Source organism: Callorhinus ursinus, unplaced genomic scaffold, assembly GCF_003265705.2.
Source record: "Callorhinus ursinus isolate GAN/ISIS: 27379988/994484 unplaced genomic scaffold, GSC_fseal_2.0 scaffold6, whole genome shotgun sequence".
NCBI classification, from domain to species: Eukaryota; Metazoa; Chordata; class Mammalia; order Carnivora; family Otariidae; genus Callorhinus; species Callorhinus ursinus.
The window spans coordinates 26,603,761-26,620,387 of NW_027397068.1; the positions used below are offsets into that span (position 1 = coordinate 26,603,761).

The 16,627-nt window shown below is 41.6% G+C and overlaps 1 protein-coding gene across 2 annotated transcripts in view; it reads left to right on the forward strand.

Moving 5' to 3' along the window:
• CRYBG1 (crystallin beta-gamma domain containing 1) overlaps positions 1–16,627 on the forward strand; it is a 202,014-nt gene that overhangs the window by 166,512 nt on the left and 18,875 nt on the right. For both annotated transcript variants that reach the window (XM_073893718.1, XM_025863329.2), the window contains exons 8-13: positions 835–974; positions 7,426–7,552; positions 10,077–10,112; positions 10,888–11,042; positions 11,998–12,124; positions 12,215–12,360. In XM_073893718.1, coding sequence (XP_073749819.1) covers positions 835–974; positions 7,426–7,552; positions 10,077–10,112; positions 10,888–11,042; positions 11,998–12,124; positions 12,215–12,360 — 731 coding nt within the window. The remainder of the gene's footprint in view (positions 1–834; positions 975–7,425; positions 7,553–10,076; positions 10,113–10,887; positions 11,043–11,997; positions 12,125–12,214; positions 12,361–16,627) is intronic.

Consider the following 16,627-nt stretch of genomic DNA (forward strand, 5'->3'; position numbering starts at 1 on the left):
GTGTTCGAATAGCACTTAGGCACTCAACCAGCAGAGACCTTTGAAGTGTTTGATGGGCAGGATGTGCAGGGCATGGTACACGGACCATAGTACAGAGATTTGTAAATCACCGTAAATGTGTACCATTGCTTTCACAACTTAGACCAAACCAACATAGCGGTTTGGTCCACAGTCAAAGAGAGTTACCACAGGGAGTTTATAGGCATAAAACAGCAGTTGAGGAAGGCCCCAAATGCAGCCCCTCTATGGACTAGAGAACCTCTGGACTTGCATGGTCATGTCCGAGTAAAGCAACTAACACTCCAATCACCAAGGAAAGCCAAGCAGTTATTTCAGTGAGGATGAGAGAAATAAATATGTTCCAGAACTCTAATGAAATACATTTCTGGGGCGCCTGGGTGGCTCAGTCGTTAAGCGTCTGCCTTCGGCTCAGGTCATGATCCCAGGGTCCTGGGATCGAGCCCCACATCGGGCTCCCTGCTCCGCGGGAAGCCTGCTTCTCCCTCTCCCACTCTCCCTGCTTGTGTTTCCTCTCGCACTGTGTCTCTCTGTCAAATAAATAGATAAAATCTTTAAAAAAAATACATTTCTGGGGATTTTTGCTTGAATGTAACACAGAGCTAGATGGCTAAAGCAACATGGCTGCCCCGTAAGACCACGTATTATTAAGTCATGGCTGAAAACGGGGAAGGGATAGACTGCAGGTGCTCTGTGAAATGTATGTGTATTCAAAATTTATTTTAATTATTTGAAAAAAAGGATAATGAGCTTATTGTAAAGTTAAGTACATGGTGTAATTATTAAATATGTGTGATTTTTTTTTTTTTTCTCCAGGATTACAGAGTTAGTCAGATTGACTTATATACTGAACCGGAAGGGTTAGGACTCCTAAATTCTTACTTTGATGACACTGAAGAGATGCAGGGGTTTGGTATAATGCAGAAGACTTGTTCCATTAAAGTACATTGGGGCACGTAAGTATTTTGTTTCAAATACAATTTTTTTTAAAAGATCTATTTATTTGAGAGACTGAGAGCCAGCACACAAAGGGAGATGGAGTGGGAGAGGGAGAAGCAGGCTCCCCACTGAGCAGGGAGCCCGATGCGGGGCTCCATCCCAGGGCCCCTGGATTATGACCTGAACCAATGGCAGACGCCCAGCCAACTGAAGCCACCCAGATGCCCCTCAAATACAATTTTAATGAAGCTTTTTTGTGAGTGTCCTACTGGAAAGACTTAAGACACTCTGACGAGATCGGGCGCGTTCAGGGTGGTATGGCCGTAGACGACTTAAGACACTCTGATCTGTTGTCCTATTAAGTAGCTATTGACTGAAAGGGTTTTTTTTGTTGTTGTTATAAGGCCCATAAAATTCTGATTCTTTTGTACATGTGTTCCTATGATTCAGCTCTCTTATAAACAATAACAATTTCTTGGGGGAAGTGTCCGGGAGGAAAAAAACTGCATGTTTAATGTTGGGATTTCCTTATCACAGAGGAACCTGATTCATTCTGAGCTGAGTAACAGCTTTTACCTTCATGGTAATTCAAAGCATGTGTTCCTGATATCTCAGGAGGGACGGAGGCCAGCACACGTGGTACTTTCCTTCCTTGAACATTTTCACACAATGCTGTCTAGAGCCCCTAGGACATTGGTTTCACAAATCACAGGAAACTGCAGGAGTATTTTGAAGGAAGTGGGAATATCTCAGATGAGGGGGCATCAGGACAGAAAGTGCAGGTGCCAGTCCTGAGTACGGTAGTCTCCGAAGGGGGTGCACGGCCTGGGGCGGCGAGACGCTGCCACTGAGGTACAAGGAGAACACGCTGAAGCTGCTTTCGGTTTCATTTAAAATCTCCTCCTTTCACAATTTTTATTTTTGTGTATGTTTTCTGTTAAATTCATAATATATTATGTGCTAGTGTGTATCCTTTATAGTTATTCATATATTCAGAGAAGACTCAAAAGTTTTTGTCAATGGGGTATGCATAAGACAATACCTGTGTAATGTGTATACTACAAGAAACCTGCATTAGAGAGAGGAACCGTGGTAGTGGCATCTTAGGATGGTCAGGAAAGGTCTCTGGTGACATTTTAAGCAGAGACCTGGAGGAAGCGAGGGAGTCAGCCCTAGGGGTGCCTGAGGGGGGAAGGGTAGGGGCCGAGTCCCAGACAGGAAGCAATTGCAAAGCCCTGCTGGGCGGGTTTGGGAAACTGCCAGGAGGTCAAGGTGGCTGGAGCAGAGTGAGCTAGGAGAACAGTGATAGGACAGAGGCCTCACGGTAGGCCTTGGGAGGGATTTTAGACTCCTCCAAGTGACATGGGTGATCTCGGGAGGATTTTGATCTAACCTGTGCTTTGGAAAGCTCACTCTCGCTACTATGTAGAAAACAGACTGTAAAGAGGCAAGAGTGGAAACTGAGAAACCAGTTAGGAGGCAATCGTGATTATATAGGCAAGAGGCTTCAGTGGTTCAGACAGTGCTGGTGAGAAGTGGTCCGATTCTGGATGCATCTTCCTGGTAGAACTGTCAACGTTTGCCAACAGACCGTATGTGAGGTGGGAGGGGCTGAGAAATACCCAGGGTTTGGGACCCCAGCATTTATTGGGATGGAGGAAACAGGAGTTCAGTTTTAGAGAGGGGATGTTGGACATGCCAACTGTACATTCAAGTGACAGTACCGGAGACTGAGTGGGTACGGGGGACCGGAGCGCGACATAGAAATTCAGGAGTGGGCCGCATGGAGAAGGTCTTTAAATCCTGAGCTGGACAGATCTCAAAGGGAGGGAAGCCATCTGAGCCCTGGGCATGTTTATATTTGGTGGTTGGGAAGGAAAGGAGGAATCTAAACAGAGATAAGGGCTTCATCTCCTGCTGCCTTTAATTGATTTTCCACATCAAAGAGATCTGTATATCTTATTCCTCAAAGTATGAATGTTAAATTGAGAAGGACCACTTTCCTTAGAAAAGAACGAGATCGGTATCTGCTGTAATATGTTAATCTCAGCGTCTGGAAGGTTTCATGACTCAGGCTTGGGCTCTGTCGAAGCGTAATGAGCTACACCTAAGTAACGTCTCTTATCTTTGCAGTGAGCTTGACTCCTCTCACAGGGGCCGGTCACAAACCTGCCATAGTGTCCAGTTTTTGATGGTCGTTCATTTCTGTTGCCTTTAGGATAATAGAAAGCTGCTTTGGATGTCAGTTCAAAGTTGGGGTCCTTGAACTTGGTTGGTTTGTTTTGGGAAAAGGTCATTAGTACTTTTATAGCTCTCCAAGGGGAGTCTTGATGGGTTGGGAGAATTCAACTGATAGTAAATACTGAGCTCATTTTGCTTCTGTTGACACACTGATCTCCTGAACCAGTAGTAGAGAAGTCTTTGCTGTGTGAGGGACTTCCTTAGATTCCATTAGGAGATTTATTCCAGGGCCTACTTACTGTGGGTTAAACTGCTCTACACATACACAAAAGAAGGGCATTGCTTTGTCAAATTCTTATTTGGGAAAATGAGAAATTTCTAAAATTTCCTTTCAGATTGTATTGAGTATAATTTGTTTTTAAGCTTTTGTTTTAATACCTGGCTAATACTATACCCATCTTCCCAGAAGTGAGGGTATACCTTGGGGAGGAGGGGGATAAATTTCTAATAAAACCAAAGAATTTTAAGAACTTTAAAGGGAGCATAAAGAGCATGTGTTCCAATACCATTGTTTAACTAAGGAAGACTGGCTTTAGTCATTTTCTCAGGGTTAGGATTAGTTGTTAGCAGAACAGATACTCGAATGCTGATGTTCTGAAGTCAAGGGACAGTTTTTAATAGCCAAATATTCTTTGATCAATTTTATTGTGAAATACTTGATAGATACAGAAGAAGATAGATATGTGTGAATTATGAAGCCTGGTACTAAGACAGATCCCTGTGTGATCCCTGACTCAGGACCTCACCATTACCAGCACTACCACCCTGGGCCCATTCCCCTGACTCCTCCGCTCTCTAGAATTTTGTGTTTTCCTTACCCCCTTACGTTACAGTTTTGTCCCTGCAAGATTTTAGGTCAGCTGTCCTAAAGAATATGCCACAGTCTGGTTTTGTCTCTGAGTATTTCCTCATATCATTTCACCTGTCCCTGTATTGCCCCAATTTTCTGTATTGAACGGGTTAGGTCTAGAGGCATGATCAGATGCAGCTTTGGAAAGGACCCTTCATATGGGTAGTGCTACACAGTCACATTGCATCACAGAAGGTGGCATGTGCTAACCAACTTCCCTATGAACCACACTGAGTTTGGTTGCTTTGTTAAATTGGTGCCTCCTGCATGCGCTGTGATGAGCATTGGGTGTCATCCGCAACTGATGAATCACTGAACACTAGATCTGAAACTAATGATGTACTTACTGTATGTTGGCAAATTGAATTTAAACTTAAAAAAAATTTTTTAAAAATTGGTGCCTCCTACAACTCTCCACTGTAAAGGGACATTTTTCCCTTTGAGATTCATAGCTCATCCTCTTTAAAATAACCTCAAATCGGCATATTCCTATTTAATCACTTGAGTATCCGGTTGGTTTCTATAAATAGCCAACACTCATATGTAGCCGTGTCTGGAGAAAAAGACTGAGGATCCAGCTGGAAATACTGTGGGGTTTTTTTGGTCTGTTTAAGAACAAGTGAACAAGAGAAGACCAATTTTTCTTGTGTGGCTAAAAGGTATTTCTGAAAGAATAATTACAAAATGTTTTTAATCAATATATAGATAACCATTATAAATATACAAATGAATGTTGTTGAAATAATATTTTTTAACATTTACTTTTTTTTTAATTTTTTATTGTTATGTTAATCACCATATATTACATCATTAGTTTTTGGTGCAGTGTTCCATGATTCATTGTTTGTGCATAACACCCAGTGCTCCATGCAGAACGTGCCCTCCTCAATACCCATCACCAGGATAACCCATCCCCCTCCCCTCCTCCCCTCTAGAACCCTCAGTTTAACATTTACTTTTTTTAAAAAAGCTCACACTTTATAGTTATACTATTTATTCATAATGTAGGTAAAAGCTCATTACCTAAGTACATGGGAAAATAGGAGTACCTTTAGAAACTGAAATAACACTACCTGAGGATAGTTTCCCCCTCTCCTGCTGGCCTCATGAATAATGTATCTTGCTGGAATAGAACTTAGGAAAAATGAATCATGCTCTGTGTGTGAGTTTTCAGATTCCAAAGTCCACCCAACATTGATAAGTGTGGGTTTGAGTTTCCTTCCTGCTCATCAAGGACACCGTCTTTCCCAGTGTGTCTGTTTGTGTTCAGTCTTTTGACAAATTCCCCTTTACCCCAGATTACCTCCCTTCTATAAATGTTATGTGACTAAATCACATGCTTCGAGAAAAGTGAAGTATTTAGTATCAGATGAATAAATGCCCTCAACTCGGACTGTAGAAGGGAAGACCCCCCGAATGGGGTCCTGTGCTCAGCAATACCTCAGATTCTCCCAAGCATCTGCTTATGAGCCGTCTGCTGAGCTTATAAAAAGTTCCACCCATTCACTTGTGAGGAGTCAGACCCCACGGTCCTTGGCTCGGTAGCCTAATAGCACCATTTCTGACAAAATGCCATTACTTAGTGTGCCTGCGAGAACTTTGAGCTCTAAGAAATATGTAACACATCCCTGCCTCTCGTGCCTCAAACCCAAGGAGGTTTAAAGGACCCCACGTGGGTCTTAGCCTCCGTTTTCTTGTGGTTTAGGGCATTGTAGTGCTATATTTTAAAAGATAAGCCTTTTCCCCCCTTAATTTTTTATTGAAGTGTATATGTAATAATATTTGTACAAAAAAAGTGCACAACAAATCATAAGTGTATAACTGAGTGAATTTTCAAAGTGTAAACATCATCTAGATCAAGAAATAGAAGACAGCCAGTATCTCAGAAGTCCCCTTACCTGTGCTTCCTCCTGCCATCCTCTTACCCCTAATATATTACCCTGACTTCTAACAATGTGGATTAATTCGTTTTGATTGCCCACACATACACCACTCAGTCTGTCAACATGTGTGTGTGTGTGTGTGTGTGTGTGTGTGTGTGTGTGTGTGTTGACAGATCTTCAGTACGATTTTGATTGTAAATCCCTGTGTAGTTAGTGAGTCTAGAGAAACTGCTGATTTATCCAAGGGAATCTTTAACAAAACCCATTACCCAAAATGTGCCTTGGGCCAAAATTGGGAACAAGAAGAAGTCAAAGAGGGAGAATCGGGCCCATTTTGCTGATAAAAGATTTTATTTATGACCACTCTCTTCTTGGCACGATGTTCTGGGGATAATGGAATTCCCCAGCTAAGACTCTTTAGCCAGGCTAACAAGGAATTGGAGAGGATAAGTGATCACCAAAAATTCTATATTTGTGTATAAAGGGGGTGTTTTAATACCTCCCTTCTGTAAACGTCCCATCTCCACAACCTCCCCTTCCCAGAACTCTCCCAGGAACTATGAAAGTGACAAAACTGTGCACAGTGTTTAGAAGCAGTTCTAACAGGCATGATTTTCTGGTTTTGGGGTTTCTAGCACATGGAGGGAGGGTGGGGGGGCTGGTTCTCTGACCGCAGCGGAAGTGACAGCTGACAAGCCTGATAAAAGGGCGTGGTACTGAAAAGCCATAAAAATCAGATCCAAGAAGTCAAAAAGCTTTTGGGCCTGGGAACAAGCAGCCTTCTAGACCTCCAAAGCCCCCAGGACACCACTGTGCGTTGTCATGCTCACAGTGATGATCTTGAGTTGTTGTAAAAAGCGTAAATTATGTGTTCTTTCTGGAATGAGAAAAATTGTTACCAAAAAATGGTTAGGAGGCTGGCTCTGCAGTCAGCTTGGATCAGCCCTGCATCTGGTACTTGCAGCTGTGTGGCCCTGGGCAATTTACTTGACCTCATCTGTAAAATGAGGACAATAGTGTCCCTTCCTCATAACACTGTTGCATGGATCGAATTCCAGGTGGCATTCCTTGTAAGCTCTAGGTAGTTGTTTCCTGTTACTAGTTTGGGGCACGTAGGTGGAACATTTGGTTCTTTGGTTACAAGTGAGATGTTGCCTTTGAAAACAAAGCTTGCGTTTCCTAGCTAGGGCCTCTGAATACATACAGTGCTACAAAATGACTACTTCTCTTGAAGTGATAGTGACATTAAGGCTTTGAAGCAATTCATAATATAAATTAAAGTAAGTGGACAAACCCACAAGGAGACAAGTTAAAGATCAAGAAGAGGAGCATATAATGGCATAGTCCTCGTGGAGTCCAGGGTTGCTCTAATACCTGAATGTAGCCGTACATGGCCCAGACACACATCACCCCTCCTTTCCTTTCTCACTGGGGTCCCGTGTGCCACGGAAATAAATGAGGAGTCCTGTCTTTTCTTCCTTGGTGCTTATTTAGGTGGCTGATTTATGAAGAACCTGGATTTCAGGGTGTTCCTTTTGTCCTGGAACCTGGTGAATACCCCGACTTGTCCTTCTGGGATACAAAAGAAGCGTACATTGGATCCATGAGGCCTCTGAAAATGGTAAAAAAGAAACCTAACAAAATGTTCTTGGAGTCTGATTCTTTGTCAGCTTGACATTGATAGTTCACAGGCTGTGACTTCGAAGCAATAAAACAGAATTTTAAGAAAACACAGATCTGTGGTAGATGGAACCTCTTGCTAGACAGAAATAATAGGATAACTTGCTGGATGCTCTAGATGGAAAAATGGATAAGCCCATGTCATCTGCCTCTGAGGCATTCTCAGCCTTGCTGAGCCACACGTGTGTGCGCAGAGCTGCAGCCCAGGGCAGGTCTAAGAAACGAAGACAGTGAAGAGCTAAACCCTTGTGGAAAAACAGAAAGGACAGATGAAGTCCACCTTAGAGGTGATGTGACCGAGGAGAGAGATGATTAGGAGAGCTCCGTGTTAATCGAGTTGGGTCTTAAAAACCACACAGGGCCATGTTAGATGGAGATGTCAGGGAATGCTCTGCCTGAGCCCGGGTGGAGCTGGGGAAGGGCAGGGCGGGTGGGCACCAGCCCAGTTGTGGCGACCAGAGGCTAGGGTGTGGGGGGCAGCTTGGGGGGCTGGATGTGTGACTATTGTCCCCCCAGCATCTGCCTTAGAGAGGAGCCTGTGCTTCCTCCCCCTACCCCATCTCTTGTCGTGTTCCTTCTGTCTCTTCTGCTGAACTCTAAGCCTTGGGAGGATCCAGGCCGCCCCTGTCTTCTCCCCCACGTGGAGCACGGTGTGTGCTACGTGGTAGGAGGTGCTCACTAACGACCCGTGGCACCAGGGAGGCTCCTGTGACAAACATGTTTCTGAAATCGCACTTTGTGGTTGTTTTCTAGAGTCAGTTTGAAACAAATTAGAAAGTCATGGAGATAATTTTTAATCTTAATTTTCCCTCTCCTGCCAAAGCCTGTGGTTTAACTACCTCCATGTTTGCTGATCTTCATGCAAAACTCGTTTGCATTATAAATGACTTTTTCATTACAAATGATTTGTTTCTAAAATTTACTTTCAAAGAACAAAGTTTAGTTTTGTGAATATATGAAAGAATTGTCCCAGGTTTTGAAGGCTGTTTCAAATAATTTACAAAACTGGGAAGTTTATGGCATTGGAAACGGATACTTTTGAAAGGGTGCTTAGTACACTTGCTGTCCTCCCCCCGTCCCCCGCATCCACAGAGGATACCTTCCAAGACCCTCAGTGGGTGCCCGAAATCATGGATGGCGCCAAACCCTCTATATACTATTGTCTTTTTCCTATATATATATATATATATATATATGATAAAATTTAATTTATAAATTATATATTATCTATTTTACAAATTAGGCACAGTAAGACTTAAATAGTAACTAATAAAATAAAACAAGTATAACAATATACTGTAGTTAAAGTCCTGTGAATGTGGTCCCTCCCTCTCAGAATATCTTATTGTACTATAATCGCCCTTCTTGTGATGGAGTGAAATGATAAACTGCCTGCCTGATGAGGCGAAGTGAGGTGGGCGACGTAGGTGTTGTGATGCAGCCTTGGGCTACCCCTGACCTTCTTCGGACAGTATTTCAGGAGGAGGATCCTCTGCTTCCAGACTGTGATTGACCGTGGCTAACAAACTAGAAAGTGAAATGCAGATAAGGGGGGGCTACTGCATTTGGTTGTTTCAACTCTGGTTTGTTGATAAAATCAGCAACATTCCTTTATAATTACAGTTCATTTGGTGCATCTGAGCACCTTTGGCTGCACTTAAAAAACAAAAAACTGTTCTATATCAGTGTAAAATCTTCTGACTTTTCCGCTGCTGATTTTAACTCTTACCCCATTTATTATTTCCGTGTAGTAATACCTTTTTCTGTGGCTTCTTTTTAGTGAGTTTTTTGGTGATCTACAAAAACTTTATTATGAAAGTATAACAACCCCCACAGACCCATCCTTTGGGCTAGTTTAAATTCTATCCAACAGCTCACGGAATTATTTCGAGTCCTCCAGACCACATTGTGAACTTGTGTGAACTCAACAGTTTTGTAAGCCACGGGTTGCAAAACCCAGTGCCTCCAGGGGCCAGGCAGCAAACAGACATGAGTGAGGGTGGCAGGGAGTTGAACTAAGAGCGTAGTGGAGACAGGCCAACCCCGCGCAAGTCCCGGCTGGAGCGTGAGCCCAGTGGAGAGGTAGTCAGTGCACAAGGGAAAGGCTGCTGCCTCTGAGATCTGTGTCCAGAAACATCCGATCTTGTGGCTGCTCTTGAAGGGAAATGAAAGGAATGCATTTTTGTGAGACATTTTCTGAATTAAAAAAAAAAAAACCCTCAGCTTATTGGGTTAAAAAACTTAACCTACCATGCAGATTCAGCTTATAGACCACCTCTGCTCTACACAGTCTTCCTCGTTCTTCCTCTGTATCATTGTAACTTCAGCACTGTTGCGGCCTCACTTAAATGAGAGGCACGCACACTGGGACGTTCGATCGCTGACCATCAGCTGCGAAGGGTCATATAAAATGGTAATCTATCCACAAAGAGCCGTATTTCTGACTATATTATTTTTCTTTTCAGGGTGGACGTAAAGTTGAATTCCCTACAGATCCAAAGGTAAAAATGTTTATTTTTTAAAATTTTATTCCTATTCCATCCCCCTGAAGATAATGTGGTTTTACACATCAACCTCCATGAAACATAATTGCAGCTAAAGGAAGTCGTCCAACTGATACATGCCATCCCTTAGACTGGAAGATGATGCTAATGGCACTAATAATCCCTCTCAGTACGTGTAACCATGGCTTAAAATGTTCATCGTTGTATTCAGTTTGTAATTTGTGGTTGTATTTACTAATTGTGGGGCCTGTTGCTGCTTGCCAGTCAGCCAGGAAAAACTGAGTTCTCAAGACAAGATCTTCCTTTCTCCTATTTCTACTTTGCACATTTATGTTTCTTTTTTTTTTTTAAGTAGGCTCCACGCCCAACGTGGGGCTTGAACTCATGACCCTGAGGTCAAGAGTTGCATGCTCCTGCCAATGAATCCAGTCAGGTGCCCCTGTATTTCATTTTTAAAGCAACTTAGGATCCTCTGGTTCCTTAGTTTGTCCGAAGCAAAATTCTAACTATCAGTTCTAGACATTGAACAAAAAACAATTTTTTTAAACCAATTATTTATAAACTTCTTTTGAACCTGGCTTTGGGCTGTACCACATTAGGATAAAAATTCTGAGTTTTAAAATTATAAAATACTACTATTTAGTTAATTTAAAAAATAAGATCAGGAAGTTTTGTGTTCTAGGACTTAGTGATATTAAATGATTGATTTAACATTTGGCTATTGAGATATTTAACTTCTTAAAATTAGTCATCTATCTCATTTCTATTGTAGGTAGTTATTTATGAAAAGCCTTTCTTTGAAGGAAAATGTATGGAACTAGAAACAGAAATGTGTAGTTTTATTGCTGAAGCAGGTGAAACAGAAGAAACAACAGATGACAGTTTGCCATTTATGTCCGTGGGCTCGATGAAAGTTCTGAGAGGAATGTAAGTAGGTGGGAGTAACCTGGGGGGGGTGTCTTTTTTATCCCTTTAGTAAAGTAATAGACACATTTCCCCTACTCCCACCACCACCACCAAAAACCCATTCCAGATAGAACGGTAGAATGAATTTCAAACATGTTCTCAGCCAGAGTGAATTTCAAACATATTCTCTAGACCTGGATTTGACACAGCAGATCAAGGAGCTGGTTTGGGGCCAGTCAGCTGAGCAAGGCTAATAAATTGGCCCACACTGATCAAATCTACATCTTGTTTATTAATATTATGCTCCAAACTATTGAACTATTAGTTTGCTTTCTATTTTTTATGACATTTTACACTTTATAGATCTTACATATTTCCTTTAGAAGTATGCACAGAAAATGGTCTTGTAAATAGGCAAAAATATTTTAATTACTCATTGAAGAAAGTTTATCCAGTTTTATTTGCTGAAGTTTTTTTTTTAAGATTTATTTGAGAGAGAGAGAAAGAGAGCATGTGAGTGGGGGGAGGGGCAGAGGGAGAGAGAGAGAGAGAAAGAGAGAGAAAGAATCTCTAGCAGACTCCCCACGGAGCACGGAGCTCAATGCAGGGCTTGATCCCCAAACTCTGGGGTCATGACCTGAATCAAAATCAAGAGTCAGATGCTTAACTGAGCCACGCAGGTGCTCCTGCTGAAGTTCTTTTGAGTCCATTCTTATTAAACACTCTCTCTCTCTCTCTCTCCCCCTCCCTCCCCCCCCCTCTCCCCCCCCCACTCCCTTACAGAATGTTGATGTATATTTCTTAGGTTGTTCCTTAGGGGTCCATTCTATGGTCTCTTAAATTTTAGAGAAGGATTCCAGTAGTCATAGTGCATGAGTCTGTGTCTAGCTTTATAACTATTAGTATTTGTTAATGAAACTGATAAATACATGGGGAAAATTTTAGCACTGATGAAAACATGTTCTTTCTGTTGCAGTTGGGTTGCTTATGAGAAGCCTGGATTTACAGGTCATCAATATTTGCTTGAGGAAGGAGAATACAAGGACTGGAAAGATTGGGGGGGTTACAACGGAGAGCTTCAGTCTTTACGACCTATACTAGGTGTAAGTTAAAGAAAGGCTAATAGATAATACTTGATCTTTTTTGAATAATAAGTAAGTAGCCTTTGAATTTTGAATTTTTTTCCTTAATAGGATTTTTCAAATGCTCACATGATAATGTACAGTGAAAAAAACTTTGGATCCAAAGGTTCCAGTATTGACGTATTAGGAATTGTTGCTAACTTAAAGGAGACTGGATATGGATTGAAGACACAGTCTATTAATGTACTGAGTGGAGTGTAAGTAAAATGACCCAGTCGGGATTTTAAACACTTTTACGTTGGGTTGTATTAAATTGAAAGTATCTCTGACACAGAGTAGGCACTCAATAAATAAACATATCAATAACTAAACATTAAATCAGACATTTAATATGTTCTGCCACAATATTTTCGTAACTGCTTTTTAAAATCTTTCTCATGTAATCTTTTTTTTCATGTGTAATGCAACATTGAAATAGACTTTTGGGTTTCATGATTGAAACCTACAGATCCACTTCTCTTATCATTCTGCATGGAAAGATCTCCTGGATTTCTTATGATGGGAATCAAATAAAAAATAATGATCTAACACTAGAAAACTGAGGTTGAGATAAAGTCCCATTCATTTTCCTATAGTCCTTGCAGGGGAGGAAGAATTTCTTATACCCATCAAGATTCTTCTAGCTGGTCTAAGAATTAAATTGGCATAAGATAGATTAACAAGAGAAAAAAACCCACCAAAGTTAATTACATCCTCATGGAGGTCCAATCATGAAATTGAGACCCAAAGAAATAACCAGGGTAGGCAGTTTTTATATATTTTAGACAGAGAGACAATACATTTGTTAGGAATTGACAGGATGAAATTTGTTTGGAAGCTTCAGTTAGTAAGGAATTCTAAACAGAATTTGGGCTGATGTAATAAATTAGTAAAAAGTAACAAGGTTTGTTTATACAGCCTTCTCGGCTCTAAATTCCCTATCTCTGGTGATGAAGGTGTGTCTCTACCTCCTGGTACAGGGAGGGTACCATTCGCATGGGAGATTTATTTCCTGTTTTCAGAGAGGCAGAGGAGGTTCTGAGAGTCCTTTGTGCACAGGCTGTTTCTTAAGTAACTTTACTTTGAAATAATCGATATGCCATTATGGTCCTTTTTGGGGTAGCCTGCCCTGAGCCCCTACTTCCTACATCTGCTCCATTTTATTTCTTCATTATTATTTTGACATAAAAATTAATGTTTCAATGTACCTGGAGTTAGCAATTGAATGCTTTATTAATGCTAATGTAAGCTTTTATTGAAAGATGATCAGTCAAGATTCTTTGGGATGCACATAACTGCAAGCCAACCTAAACTGATGAAAGTGATAAAAATGGAATTTATCAGACTACATAACTTAAAAGTCCTGGAAAACATTTTTGCTTTAGTCATGGCTGGATGTCGGGTTTAGACACTGTCATTAGAACTTGCTCTCTGTCTCTTGACTGGGCTTGTTTCCTATTCTGGCTTTGTTTTAGGCAGGCCACTTCCAACTGGTGGAAGTTCTTTTTGTTCTTCTCACTGTGTCCGGTGGAAAGAGCTTCTCTTTCCCACAACAGTTCCAGGTTTGACTTTGATTCTCTCAGCTTGGGTCATGTGTACCTGCCTGAACCAATCTCTGTAGTCAAGGAGGTGACAGTGTCTGCGTGATGTGCCCAGTCCCAGAGCAGGGTGGGGTCAGTCCCACAGAGCCACTTATATATGATTGGGGTGAGTGGTTCCCCAGGAACGTTAGAAAGAATGGGGACAGATCCTGGATGGACAAAACACGTGTCTATTAAAAGAAGTTATATAATTATTCTTATCGAGGTTGATATCAGTTATAATTTGTTATAAGTGAGAGTATTCTTAAATAATTATATGAAATTATATGACATGGCTTCTGTCGAAAGTGTTTGATATTAGGTTTTTTTATGTCATGAGTAACATAGGCTATTTGGATCATTCTAACCTTAATTCTATCGTATTTCGTGGAGCCTCCCATAGGATCCCTGGATAGCTGAGATGTGTCTATAATGTAATATGCTTTTACTATTAGTCACATTTGCCAAAACCTTGTGTAGGTTGTTACTGTGGCACCATCTTGGCAGGGTGACATCCGGGACTTCTGGGTCTTCATTTTTAGCAGGAGATGCCTCTACTGTGTTGTGCTATGGCACCCTAGCATTTTACAGTCTGCCATAGACAAAAGGTATGGTATGGCAGAAGTCATGTGAAATGTTGCCGTGGCTCTATAGTATTTTGGATTGCCTTTAAAGTTAATTACTTAGAAGGAAAATAGTGACCAGTTCAGTCTGGAAAAACAGTTTTACATTTTGGTACTCACCAGGTGTGTTGGTTCCATTAGTCAGAGTCCAGTCATGCTTTCTAGCAGAGGAAGCAAAGGGATGCTGGGTAAGATTCCCTTGGGGCATTTATGTCGCTTGTGCTGTTAGTACAGGTAGAATTGTGCCCAGAGCCAGTCTTTTATTTTTTTTTTAACCCAGCCTTTGTTTACTTGAAATTAATGTTACTTTTATAGGTTTCTATTTTTAGTCATTTCTAGTTGTATTTCCTGGCTTAGGCTTTTTTTCTGGTGATAGCAGTTGAGTTGTGGTACTGGGGGAAGTTGAAGGGAGGTATGCACACATCACCGCCCCCCACACCACTTCCTTTTAAATTCTGTGGTTGTGGAAGGGCTTCGGTATTTACCAGGGCCAGGTGCTTCCTCAGAGTTCATTCAGTTGGTTATTTGACAGATATTGATTGAGGTCTGTTACGTGCGAAGCACTATATCATGTCTTCACAGAAGTTACAGTATTCATATAAAACATAAATCATTGCTACAAAAGGCCTAGAGATTAAGTGCTTCGGGAATCTACTGAGCAGAAAGAGATTAATTTCCAGTTTGTACACAGGGAAGAATGTGGCCGAAGAGGTGGCACTGGACCTGGGCCTTGTGAGGTTGATAGGTTGAGGTGTGCCAACACAAGGGAGGAAGACTAGCCTGTTTGTTTTTAATAGTTTCAAGGAAAAATGATTTTAATGACTCTATTCTTCTTGGTAAATAAGAATTTTAGTTTAGTTCTTCATTTCTCAATATGGAAACTGAAAACTTTTCAGAAAACATTTTTGAGATTCCTGTTCTGGATGTCTCCCAAGAGGTTCACTATCACACGGGTAATAAATTCCTTGGGTGGTAAACTCATTTTTACCTCAGACCAGCCTTCAGGAAGGCTGCCCATGAATCCAACCATGGAGGTGTTGGGAACTGCATTCAATTTCTTACTGCAACATCAGAAGAAACTCCCTCTCACAGCTCTACTAAGCAATTTCAAGTTCTGTGCTATGCTCTTGTTCACATGGTGGAAACTGGGCTAGCTTTTTTTTTTTTTTCTTAAAGATTTTATTTATTTGACAGAGAGAGACACAGCTAGAGAGGGAACATAAGCTCGGAGAGGGAGAGAGGGAGAAGCAGGCCTCCCGCCGAGCAAGGAGCCCGATGCGGGGCTCGAACCCAGGACACTGGGATCATGACCCGAGCCGAAGGCAGACGCTTAACGACTGAGCCACCCAGGCGCCCCAGGGCTAGCTTTTTTAAAATTAAGAACAAAAGGAAATATTTCTAGAGTCCAGCTAAAAAAATTAAAGTGCCATCGTTTTAATTTCTTTTTCCTTTTCTCTTCCACGGAAGGGCCAGTTTGCCTGGCCCCGTGAGTTCTGAGCAGTGGCCCCACCAGGCTGGGACCGGCCAGTACTCGTACTTGCTCTCTCCCTACCACCCCCTCCAACCTTAGAAACAGGCAAGTGTTGATTCACGTGTACAGAATATGTTGAAACAAGGACAGTGAGGAATTTTCTTCTCATGGGTCTCAAGTGTAAGTTATAGATATACCGGAGAATCTCAGATCTCTGAGTTTTGGGGTTTTATTTTTACCCTCATATTCGTGGGTGATTCATCTGGGGCTGCATCTCAGAAGGAAAACGACCCTACTCTCAATTCAAGTAACATCTTAATAAGTGGTTTGTTTGCTTCAACCTCCATGAATTAGATACGTTAGTGTGGTGGTGGGTGTGTCCTTACAAGTGATTTATTTTAGTTTTATAGGGAAATAGAGTATTCTCACTTGTTTTATTAAAAAAAAAAAAAAGTGCCAGGTGAAGCTTCCTCCAGTGCTCACTCCGTTGCCTCCTCTCCCGTGGTCCGTCTCTCCCCATTCACAGCCTTTTTCCCTCCAAACCTTGAAGTCAGTCAAGCAAAAAGGCCTTTTAACCTGCTCTCTTTTAACTTGTTACAGATGCAGAGCCTGCCAGGAATACTTTTTTTGTGAAACGGCTTTACCTCTTTTTCTTTATTTCTTCTTCTTTCTTCTTTCTTCTTCTTCCCCCTCCCCCTCCTCCTCCCCCTCCTCCCCTTCCTTCTTCTTTCTTCTTCTTGTCCGGTTTTTGTAAAGTAGATATTCTTGCTATGCAGATGTTCCTCCCCAGATGTTCCTCCCCACATAAATT